A 12,598-nucleotide genomic window follows, 5' to 3' on the forward strand; every position below is an offset into this window, starting at 1 on the left:
TAAAGATAAAAGATAAAGATCTTAAGGATAAAGGCCTTGTGCCTTCACACTTGATGATGAATTTTATGTCTTGAAAGAGTAACTCCCCATCTTTTCTTTTCAGCACCACATATTCCTGGACTAAGCTAAGGTGTAGGCATCCTTCCCGTTCTGTTTGCCTTTTTGGTGGCATTTAGCTGTGCCCACCAAGTCCTTCTTAAAATCTTCCTCATCTACCCGCAGCTTCTACAGGCCTGCCGTCTCCCCTCTCTCCTGCCTCCCTGACGGCTTCCCCTCAGGCTCCTTTGCTGGCTGCTCTTCCTCCTCCAGGCTGCCCTCCCTCATGGCCCCTGGTTCAGTGGCTGCTTCATGCTTGTGGCCTTCTTGACTGTGCCCCTGTGCTCCAGCCTGAGCTGCCAGCAGCTGGCCAGTCACAGACCCCCTGACTCATCGACCTGTGACTCCTCCAAGCCTGTGACTCTCGGCTTCTCCATGGCAGTCCCTTTCTCGTTAGCAGTCGTTCAGGCTCAAGACTTCCATTGCTTTCGGAAGTTTTTATCCCTGATTAAGAAGTAATTCCATCCTCCCGAGCGTGCACGTGCGTGCACTCACACTCGTGATTGCCGGGTTCCACCAAGCTCACCTCAGGAATGCTTTGCTTCCACACCATTCCGACTTCATGCTTTCGTTCTCTCTCCTCTGAGCTACTATAATAGCTTTCTTAATTAGTCTGCTTGCCTCCAATCTCTTATTGTCCCTGCCCTTCTCCAACATGCCCACCAGGGTCCAGCATCCAGAACACATGTCTGATAATATTATGCCCGTCCCCACTGCCCTTGTCTTGGCCATTAGATAAAGTGCCTGTGCAGCATGACGTTTGGGCCGCTTCAGAGTGATAACTGCGATCACTTATCAAGTACCCATTCTGGGCCAGATCTGTGCCAGTTGCAGCCACATTCATTTTATTTGAACTACACAACAGCCTTGCAGAGTGGACAGCAGTTTGTCCATCTTGTTGATGAGAGGGCTAACTCAGAGATGACGCTGGCCTGCCCTGGACCTTGACCTCTCTCCTCTGTCTGGGGCACTCTGCTGTCATCCTAGGAAGGGGTGTCTCTTCTCCTTCCCAGCCAGTAATAAGCCTCATCTGTTAAGACTTGGCCAGGGGAGACTGCTGCCTCCATGAAGCCTTCCCTAAAGCCAGTCATTATTGACCTTTCTATTGACCTTTCATTCTCTCCGATTGTAACTTGCAGCTCTTTTCTGGTCATCTAGTCATTCTGCCTTGCTTTGTGTGATGACTGGTTCTTTGCACACCTGTCCCCCTGGATTATTCACTCTTTTGGGGTGTTGGGGGCTGTCTCTTCTCATTTGTTGGTGCATCACTTTTAGCGTGCCTGTGCCATACACATCATAGGACACAGGAAGGCTGAAGTCACGTGAAGGGAATTTACCCCAAAAGAAAGTGAAGAATGGTGGTTCTTCATAGCTCTGTAGCCATGTAGTTCAGCACAGTTCCTTTGCTGCCGTGAGGCACTTTTAAATCTGTGCTTACTCTTGTCAAACACAACTTTGAGGTTAGTCTATGGCATCCCAGTATTTTGTGGTTAAATCCAGTTGACTCTTTTAGAAGTACTCCTCCATGCCCATTCATTTTGTATTTGATGCCAATCCTCAGTGCAGTCCTGGGCTCTTGGTTTCCAGGAGCAGGTCTGGGCGTATTTAGTAAAGACACACAGGGAAGTAAAGAAGACAGGACTTGTGATCATGCAGCTGGGTGTCCTAGGAGAATAGAAATTAATGCCGAACCAGGCCTTGGGGAGCTGGAAGGTAGTGGGCGAATGGGAAGGTCGTTGAGAATAGGATAATGACACACTCCACCAGCCAGGATGTCAGTGCCTCCTTGGCTGCTGGCACAGCAGCGTCCCATCTAGCATTCACTCCGCTGCTGGTTTGGTCACTCTGGTCTGCTCGGGCTCAGCTTCTCTGTGTATCTTGGGTCACATTCTCCAAGAGATGATCTTTGGTGGTGTTTCCCTGCACCAGTCTTGGCCAGAGCTCTTGTGTGGGGCCTCCGTATAGACTGCCGGTCTGGTGGTCAAGTGCCAGTGGAGAAAATGTGGCCACTATTCCAGAGGAACTGTGGAGAGTCACTTCTTTCAAGAGGGTACAGTGGGAGTGTCAAAGAAGTATATAATTGACGACCTACCCCACACAGTGTTGTGCTAACTCCTGTAGGGCATATAAAGCCGGAGAAGCCACCGTTCCTGCCATCAAGTGGCCTGAAATCCACTGGGAAGGTTATAGTAAATATGTATCTGTAGTTATGTTGCCAGGAACATACCTGCTATACACAGAAGTAGAAGTTTCCTTTATAAATTGATAACCTTGTGTGATCAAGTCTATGCTTTCCAGATTAGAACTACATATCAACCTAACTTAATGTGCATTTAACTTGAATCACACCTTTTGACCTAATTTTCAGTTAAATTAAAATACAGGGGATAGGAGAAGATAAATAATGCCACAGCTACGTGTTAACTCTGATGCATCAGTAAATATGGTTTTGAAATCTAACCTTTATTCTTTTGATCAAACCTTAGGAAAGAGTCTGTCATTGAAATGTGATTCCTCAAAATTATAGTAATAAAAATATGATTTTTCATAATTATTCTGCAACCCATGGTCTGTAGTATATATATATCTCTCTCCAATCCCTACTACCCATCCCCTGCTCTGCCAGTTTTATGTTATTTCTTTCTTTCCATGAGTTACTGTGAAACCTATTTTCTAAAGGAATGAAGAATGGATTTTTTTTTTTTTTTTTTAGAAATTTCGGGATTTCTTTAATCAAAATGATACCAGTGACCCCACCAGGGATACATGTGTGATTCTTACAGTGGAAGGGCGAACATTTCCAGTGGATATCTTTTATCTCCAAAGGTTTGATGATCCTTGCCTTTTTAATGATGGTGATTAGAAAACTAGGCCTGTATTGTGAAATGAGAAGCAACATATCTGCTTGCAGCTCCAAGGGTGATATGCCAGGCTGATGAGGAGGAGCATGTTCTGTGTCTCCTGTCATTGATAGGATGTTCTGGAACCCTGCCAGTATCGCTGCTGAATTCGGTTTACACTCTTTGACACCGATGCTCAGGTTTTGAGTCTCTGGTCAGCAGCTCAGTGGGAAAGAGCAAAATTGTAACAAGTTGCTGGGAGGGGGCGTAGTAGTTTTCAGAACTGAGGTTTATAAGACCCCTGGTCAGCAGGGGCAGTATTGGGGATTTGAATCATTTGGGTTCTCAGCCCTCTACATCTTAGCCAGAAGGCCTCGTTGACATTTCTGGGAGGAGCCCCCTTGGACAGGAAGGGGCCATTCTAATTCCTACACCTAACTGGACAAAGAAAGACCAGGAGCCTGGTCCAGTGGTTGATAAATACAGAGAGTTGTGGGCCTGGCTTCTGAGTCATTCTAGCTGGACAGCGCACCCATCAGCTCCATCTGCTCCACTCAGATGTGCTGCCAGTGGTCAGGAGGGAAAGTGGAAAGAGTGTGGGATTCAGCGCTGCGACCACAGCCCCCAGTTTTCTCTGACCAGGCATCTTTGCATGCTAAAGAGTAGCATATCTATTTGTGTGGGTTTATTGTTTTTATTTCTTTGCACATTAAGCCAGAAATCATAGTATACATGTAATTATGGATTATTTTTGAATGCTGCATTAAAAAAAAGATGACTATTTATTTTATTTATTCATATACTGATTACTTGCCAGGCAGGCCCAAACTAACTTTCATGAGGCTTCGCTGCCAGATAATTGGGGTAATTGAGCTATAGTTAATGAGCATGTTCTAGTGACGGATTGATCTCATACATCTTTTCAGCCCTGTTCCAGATTATATCAAATCAACTGTAGAAACTGTGATGAAAATTCACCAGACGGAGGGAGATGGAGACGTACTCGCATTTCTTACTGGCCAGGTAATTCCGTTGGACCTTTTCTCTGTGATGAACAAACATGTTAAGGCAGCACCACAATTGAAACAGAGGCCTATTAATTTACTTAGCCATTTATTTCATGTTTTATTGTATTTTGTTGTTGCTTAATTGCATAAAAAATTGTTTGATTTGAAGTCATTCTTCCACTGACTAGATTGGCAGAGAGTCATTAGCTCCAGCCTGTTCTGTCTGCACAGGGTTAAATGTACTTTAAATTTATTAGCTAATTCCAAAGTAAATTCAGTAGTTCAGTCAGTGGGCCGTTGTGTATACCAAAACTGGATATTGCATTAGGTACATTTTGCTGTGTGCATGTTGGCGCTGCATGTCTCTTTCCTAGTGGCACCTTCACAGCCCATCCTGGAGGTGGTAAGTGGGTACATTACTGGAGAAACAGCTGAACGAGCCCAAGTGTTCACTCAAGGTGGTAGCGCTCACTGTTCAGAACTTCCCTCTTGCTGTCAGCTTTTCCATGTCGAACATTTTCCACAGCTCAGTAGCCTCTCCTGGGGAGAGTTTAAGTGATTTTGTATGCCACAGCCTGTCCATGTGTATGACATGCTTTGTTTGCGGCAGTACGTCAAAGCTGAGTAAGTTGTTTTTGTCTCTCTGCGACTCTCTATTCACTGCAGATAGTATCGATTTCAGTAATTAATCTGACAGTTGCAGATTTTCACCCCACAGGCACCATTGTTCGGTCGCATGTGATTAAATACCACCCCAGAGTGGAATGTGATTGTGCTAAAATTCATGAATCTGACCACCATTAAAATCCTGATCCCAACTCTCATTTTCTTTCAGTATGATAAAATGACATGCCTCAAATTGATCCAAAGAAACCGGGATCAAATTGATCAAATTGATCCCGGTTTCTTTGGTTCCTTCTTCGATGTTTTAGGAAGAGGTAGAAACTGTCGCATCTATGCTGATCGAGCAGGCTCGAGCACTAAGTCGAACTGGGATGAAGCGACACCTCCGAGTTCTCCCCATGTATGCAGGACTGCCTTCCTTTGAGCAAATGAAAGTGTTTGAAAGGGTGTCGCGCAGTGTCAGAAAGGTAAGACGAACCTGAGGACCTGGGGTATTGGCAGCCGTCTATAATCACGTTGGTGCCCCTTTGCTATGCACTGGAAAGATTTTCTTTTTAATTCAAGTGATTCTTGCTAAACAGGAAGTTTTCTTTAAGAATTTTAGGTCCATGTTTCTGTGCAGTAGATCTAAAAACACACAATAAATAATGTGTTACAAAAATTTCTAAATCTGCCCCACAAAAGGGTCACTCTGACAGTAATTATCAGAGCAAGTGACCTCTGCCTCTTTTCTGCCTGTCTAATATTTCCCTGTGACATTCTACGGCCTTGGCTTAAAGGACTGTCTTGGATTGTGATCAGTCAGGAGCAATAGCTAAGTTACTACCAATGGTTTCTAAACCATTTGTTTTAAGCATCAGCTTGCCTATAGAGCCAAGTTTAAGTCAGTTAATTCAAGGTGTGGCTTAAAAATTTTTAGCCTTGAAATTGGGGTGGGGAAGGTGTGGTGGGAGCGTTGGTTTGACAGAGCCTGCAGGCAGCCAGTCTGCTTCCTGTTCGTAGTCCCCTGGGCTTTACTCTGCTTTCCCTTCCATTCGATGAGGAAGGCAGAGAACTAGCCTGAAGTCAGCTTGTAGTAGCTACTTATTAGCAGGTGGCGGAGAATAGGTGCGTGAGGGGTGGTCTGAAGATCCGCTCCCGATTCAGAACACTTGGAAGAGGGTGCTCAGCCTCCTGGCCTTTGGGATGGAGCAGCTCGAGTCTGCCCAAACGCAGCCTGTGGCCAAGCAGTCAGGAGGCCTGGATTCTGTGCCAGAGTGACTCTGTGCCCTGAATGAGTTGCTCAACCTCGAGGCCCAGTTTGCTCAGCTGTAAAACATAAATAATAACTTTTAGATATATAGTTTTAGAGCATAAATCTTGTGTCTACTACATAAAAATGGTTGGAAGGTTTTTATGAAATGATAGATGTAAAAGTGCCTGAAAAAAGTTCTGAGTGCCATCTGTACGTGTCCCCCACGGCTTCAAACCCTCCTGGAGCCGCCCCCAGTGCACTTGGAATAAAATGCAGACACCTCACGGTGGCCCAGACACTGTGCGGGATCTGGTCCCTGCCTCCCCCAATCTCATAGCTATTCTGGACTCTGGCCGCACTAGCTGTTTCTCCTCTCTGAATTGTTTCTTCTGCCTGAATCTCTATGGGGTTGGCTGCTGCTTGTTACTCAGGTCTCAGCTCAAAATCACCTTTACAGAGGCTTTCCTTGGCTGTCCAGTCTAAAGTAGCGCACTCCATTATTGAAATATTGTGATATAAGACCACGTAACATTTTATTGTCACTCTGCTGCAGTTTCCTCATAGTATTTGTCCCTCTGAAATTATCTGCATGTCTGTGTTCACTGCTTCTCTGCTCAAACGCTCACACTAGAGTGTAGACTCCGGGAGAGCAGGGGCCTTGTCTTTCTTGTTCGTCTTACATCCCCAGCACCTTGAACAGTACCAGGCAATGTACAGGCCCTCAGAAAATAGTTAGAATGTGAGGGAATAAATGAATATACATGTACAAGGTGATGGTTTTCTTTAATTGTGCAAAAGGCTAAAACTAACATTTGTTGAATATTTACCGTGGACCAAGTACCAGGCTCTTATCACGTTATGTATATTTTGTACTTAATCCCCTCCACAGCGCTGGGAGCGGGTAAGTATTATTACATAGACGAGGAAGTGTGGTCAGGAGGTTAAGTAACTTGGCCAAAGTCACAGGCTCCAGGAGAATTCAACCCCGGGACACCCTGACCCTAGAACTTGTGCTCTTTGCAGGATCCAGACTGCCTCTTACAGATTCTGCAGTGCCCAAAACACCTTTACATCTTGTTGGATTTTGGATAGTTTATTAAAAGTGAAAAGACTTAAAAGTAAAATAACTTTTATTTTTACTCTGCTTTCTGTGGGAAACTTAGGTGATAGTGGCTACCAATGTGGCAGAAACCTCCATTACAATCAGCGGGATTGTGTATGTGATCGACTGTGGCTTCGTGAAACTCCGGGCCTACAATCCCAGGACAGCTATTGAGTGCTTGGTGGTGGTGCCAGTATCGCAGGCATCAGCCAACCAGCGTGCAGGGCGTGGAGGCCGCAGCCGCTCCGGAAAATGTTACCGCCTTTATACAGGTGAGTGTGGCTTTCCTTAAGAGTATTTGACTTTCTCATAGTCAGCCTGTGCATTGGAGAATATTGCAGATATTTTCCCTTAATGGGCAGAATGTCACATAAAATCCAGACCTCCCTCGCAAGGCCCTCTGTCACTGGCCTCCACCGCCTTCCTCGCTTCAAACAGCGCTTCTTTGCTGCTGCTCCCCACTGGCCAGAGCTGGCCCGTGAGTCACCAGGTATTTGCCATGCCTGTTCTAACCTACTGTCTGGGCCTCGGCCTATCTGACCATATGACCCTGTAGCTTTGGCCAGGCATCCCAGGTCCTGGCTTTCTTATCTTTCCTTTAGCTTAATGGGCCGTTTTCTTGTTCTGGGATCCCTGAATTCTGTGGGACCTCACCATTGGCTTGCATCTCCTCCTCTGGTTCAGAGCATCTTTGCAGAGCTAAAAAGACAAGCTCTATCCTGAGACTCATTGATAGAAAGCAAATAGTTGGTCAGCTCCTGCTCTGTGCCATGCGCTATGCTAGGCTCTGAAAGAGCAAAATAAAATGACCATAAAGACTGTCCCAGCCCTTAAGGACCTTTCTCTCCAGCTTGAAGACAGCCTTACCTACAGACAGTGACGTCTCCAGAGTTGCACTTTCTCTGCACTTCTCTTGTGGGGGATGGGATCAAGATTTCTCTCAATTGTCCAAACTCAATTTTCACATCACTTTTAATTCTCTCCTTGGTCCAATATCTATCTGCAGCTACTTATCAGATCCAGGGGTTTTATCATTTATCTCTTCTTTCCTTTCTGGTTACCATTGCCCTCGTTTAGTCCTTGACATCATTCTTTCTTTTAGCAGATGTTTACAGAGCACCTGCTGTATGCCGGGCATTGTGCTGGGGTTTGGAGATGTAGGGCCCAGGGAGACATCGTCTGTGGCCCCATGGCTGACAGCCTAGTGATGGAGGCAGACCCACAAACAGATTGTTGTATGTAGTATGATAGGGTCACCGTAACGGAGTTACCCTTGGAAACAGAGCAGGAAGTTACCCTGTTGGGAGGGCTTCACAGTCTAGGATTTGAGCCTGATCTCATTGGCAGCCCAGTAGCTATCCAGGTGAAGGGATAGCAGTGGAGATCCGATTTCAGCACCCCAGGCCGAGGGAATAGAAGGAACAAGTACTTGGAGGGGAGGAAGAGGTCAGGGGTATTCCTGGGAGGGAGGGAAAAGGCAGTGTCTGAGACCAGAGAGGCAAGGGTCTTCTACCACTGAAGGGACTAAGAAGGAATGATTGGAGTGGAAAGAGGAGAACCAGGGCTAAAAGGCATCCTGAAATTCAGGGGAGGGGAAAGGTTCAAGATACTTAAAAAAATTTATTGGGGTGAAGTTCATGTAACATAAAATTAGCCATTTTTAATTGAATAGTTCAGTGGCCTTTATGATATTCATAATGTGCAACCACTACCTCTGTCTAGTTTCAAAAACGTTTCCATCACTCCAAAGGAAAACCCCTTACCCATTAAGCGGCTTCTCCCCGTTCCTCCCTGTCCCCAGCCCCTGACAACCACCAGTCTTTGTTCTGTCTGTATGATTTTATCTATTGTGGATATTTCGTATAAATGGTATCATACAATATATGACCTTTTGTGTCTGGCTTTTTTCATTTAGTGTGATGAATGCTAAGTGTTTTCCAGGTTCATCTATCTCGTATCACTACTTCATTCTTTTTTATGGCCAAATAAAATTCCATTGTATGGATATGCTGCAATTTGTTTATCCATTCATCAGTTGATGGTTGTTTCCACCTTTTGGCTATTGTGCATAGTTGCTGCTATGAACATGTGTGTACATGTATGTGTTTGAGTACGTGTTTTTAATCTTTTGGGTGTACACCTGGGAATGGAATTGCAGGGTCATATGGTAACTCTATGTTTAACTTTTTGAGGAACTCGAGTTATTTTTAAAGAGGAAATGGCCAGCATCATCTTATGCTCCAAAGAAATCAAATAGTAGAATGCAGACTAAAGGTAGGCAGGTAGATTTAGTTAAAAGGTCGCTGGCTTCCTTAGCACGAGCGGTTTTAATAGGAGTGGGGTTGGGGAAGGCCCACCCAAAAGTAAGTGGGTGCATTAGCATTCAGCCTCTAGGCTTTCTTGGCTAACCTACCTCTGGGTGAGCTTGCAGAGTGAAGTTCTGCACAGGGTGCCTGCTCAGACCCTTAACAGTTTCTCAGAAGCTTCCAGAACTTTTTCACAGCTTATCTTCTCCCGCTATCCACCTACACCTTCCTAACACAGCATCCGAGCTGAACCACACTCTTCTGAACATGCCTTCTGTTTTCCCACATCCACTTCTTATTCCTTTGATAGCTTTCCTTGGGCTGTTTGCTCTGCCCAACAAATCCCCTTTATCCTTCAACTCCTCTCTCAAATGGCAACTCCCTCATGAAGCTGCCTCAGATGCCTTCTTCCAACAGCTGCGCCTCCTCCTCCCCTGAGCCTCCACTTCCCTTTGGGAGGACCACTTATTGGGACCTGGCCTTGGAGGTCACTGTTTCTGGTCTTGGTCCCAGGCCCTTTCTATCACTGAAGCTTCTGAGAGGCATTGGCCTACGGCTCCTGCAGCTCCTGGCCCAATGCCTCATACACTCGAGTCCTCAGTGGAGTTTAATTGAGTGTCCTTGAACTCTTAGGAAGCACCTACTTCCTGTGAGCATCTCAGTAGCAGGGTTGTCTTCTTATCTGATAACTTTGCTTTTCCTTGGTCAGCAGTGTGTTTGGAAAATGTGGTTAGACTACCAAAAAGCTGTACCCAAAGCACTCTTAAAACTCAACGGGAGTATCCCGTTTGGAACTTCTTGATATTGCCTATTGTCCAGAACCTTCCAGTTAGATCCATGTATTTGGCAATTTGTATCAATCAGTCTACAGAATATTGGTTGTTTTCTCAAAGAAGACCTTTTTGAAGTTCTTCAGTGATAGTGCTATTTCTTCATGACATTTGTTTTGGTTTGCTTTTTGTCTGGTTAACTAAAGCTTTATGATCTAAATGGAAGTTGGGTTAGGCTTGTGTTAAGGAGGGTGTGCACAGGTAAAGTGTTGACTGATATGGGAGGATTTTGTGGGTGGAGCATTTTCTATATAATCCATAAGCTTTCTGAATATACACAAAAATGATTTAATTTCTTCCTCCCTCTCCCCCCCCCCCCCCGCCTTTTTGTTTGGCTTTTATAAAAAGGCCTCTTTCCCTCCCTATTCCCTTCTCCTGCCCCTCGCATCTCAGCACCTCTGTGCCTGGTGGTGCTTTTGCCTGTTGGAGGTCACCTTTTGTTCCCCATGGGACGTATTAACATTCATTGATCTATCTGGATTCTGAGTGTGACGTGTGTGCCTGGCTCAGTGATTTTAAAAGTTAGGTTTGGACAATTTTTCCTTTTTATAAGATTTGGTCATTTGTTATATTCTGGTTACTGTTTTGGTGATTTATTTTGAAATTGTTTGTTGCTTATCTGTATAGTTCTTGCCTTCTTGACTCACTCTATCCCAAGCGGAGGTGATGGTAACTGGGTACCAGTAGTGATTCAGCAAATACTCGTTGCTTTGATTTAATGTTTTGCTGACAAAAAGCACATTAAAGAGAGCATTCTAAAGTAAATGGGCAAACTTTTATAAAGATATATTGTCTATAAGATAGAAATTGCTAAAGTATCTTTTAGGTAGAATGGTCTTTCCTAAATAAGAAACAACTTTGTATCGTAACATCATATGCATCCAATCCTAGAATCCTAGAGCCTCTCGTTGGAGAAGGAAAACTGTCCCGTTGGTGTAATGATTGCATTTGATTGTGACATTTGATCCCAAACAGTTCTGATTTCCTATCCTCAGAGGAAGCCTTTGACAAGCTGCCTCAATCCACCGTTCCTGAGATGCAGCGTAGCAATTTGGCGCCTGTCATCCTACAGCTGAAAGCACTAGGAATTGACAACGTCCTCAGGTTCCACTTCATGTCGGTGAGTCCTGCGTTCTGTCTGGGGCTGTGGGAGCCTGGAGTGCTCAGGGCAACGTCAGGACATTGTTACAGAGCATGTCACCTTTCGGTTTTTTTCACTTAGCTCGTGTGTTGTGTGCCTGCTTTGCACCAGGCCCTGTGCAAGGTAGGGGGGAATACATCCGGACAAGGCAGACACAATTCCTGTTCTTGTCTGCTGGAGGAGAGAGATGCGTAAGTGGGTAATTACAGTGCATGTGCCCAGTGCTCTGAGAGACAAAGGAAGGGCCCCAGCCCAGTCAGTCATGTCTGAGGTAAGACCTGAAACCCAAGTAGGGTTTCACCAGGTCAGGAGAGGGGCGAGGTCCAGGACAGCAAGTGTGTGTACGGACTATGTGAATGAGATCAGGAATGGGCAGCCAGGAGGGCTTCGGTGGAGCTGCAGGGAAGGTCCTTGTGTCTGCTTGTGTTTCTGATTATTTCCTAAGGCAGGTGTCCAGGAGTGCAACTGTTGGGTGAAAGGGCCATAGTTGTTTTGTAAGTCCTTAGTACATGGCCAAATTGCTTTATAGGTCCAAACTCCATCAGTGCACAAATGCCCGATACATTGTGCCCTCATCATGCCATTATTTTCTTTTAGGGTCTTGCTAATTTGATTGGTGGTGGGAAGAGAGAAAGGAAGGGAGGAAAAATATTATCGAACCTTACTACTTTGATTTCTCATAAGATAATTCAAAAAAATTTATTGTCCACTTTATATTTCTTCTGAATTAAGTCATTTATCTGTTAGAATTAGTATTTATTAGTGATTTTTAAGAGTCCTTTAACTGTTAAAGACAGACATTAATCTTTGTCTATAGTATTTCTTGCAAGCAGTTTTTCTAGTTATTTGCATTTTACTGTTTTTTTGTTTTTTGTTTTTTTAATATGCAGACATTCTAAACCTTTCCACAGTAAAATCTTTCTATTTTTGCCTCTGTGATTTCCTCTGTTATTCTTGTGCTTATGAAGCACTTCTCCATATCTAGGTCAATTAATAAATATTCTCTCACCTTTTCTTCTTGAATTGTTGTGATTTGAAGACTTGGTATTTTAACTCTGTTCTGTCCCAACCGTATTGGTATATGGTGTGACAAGTCTAGATTCTTAAGATTCTTAGATAATAAAGTCCCTAATGTCATATATGTCATGATGAACTAGGTGAATGAAGGAATAGAAAAATATCAATCTCTCTCCCAAAGAAAACAATCGTGTATTTATCGTAAGTATGGAGGAAATATACCCTTTGATTATGGGTACGTGGTACAAGAAATTGTAAAGAAAAGGTGAGCAGTATATAGAAATTAAAAGCTTATGAAAAGCTGCACATCTAAGATGAAAAAAAAGCATATAATGGGAAAAATGACAGATCAGCATCTCAAAAACTACGAAGAGTTTTCTAACATCAGTTAGAATAAATCA

General features: G+C 44.3%; 1 protein-coding gene across 9 annotated transcripts in view; it reads left to right on the forward strand.

Annotated features, from left to right (window-relative positions):
• The window catches only part of DHX35 (DEAH-box helicase 35), a 67,680-nt gene that overhangs the window by 28,484 nt on the left and 26,598 nt on the right, over positions 1-12,598 (forward strand). For all 9 annotated transcript variants that reach the window (XR_011431059.1, XR_011431058.1, XR_011431060.1 and 6 more), the window contains 5 exons: positions 2,810-2,922; positions 3,863-3,959; positions 4,876-5,034; positions 6,965-7,175; positions 11,035-11,159. Coding sequence is in view for 6 of the 9 variants with exons in the window: in XM_023626561.2 (XP_023482329.1) it covers positions 2,810-2,922; positions 3,863-3,959; positions 4,876-5,034; positions 6,965-7,175; positions 11,035-11,159 (705 nt within the window). In the remaining 3 variants the exon portion in view is untranslated. The remainder of the gene's footprint in view (positions 1-2,809; positions 2,923-3,862; positions 3,960-4,875; positions 5,035-6,964; positions 7,176-11,034; positions 11,160-12,598) is intronic.

Source organism: Equus caballus, chromosome 22, assembly GCF_041296265.1.
Source record: "Equus caballus isolate H_3958 breed thoroughbred chromosome 22, TB-T2T, whole genome shotgun sequence".
Classification (NCBI taxonomy): Eukaryota; Metazoa; Chordata; class Mammalia; order Perissodactyla; family Equidae; genus Equus; species Equus caballus.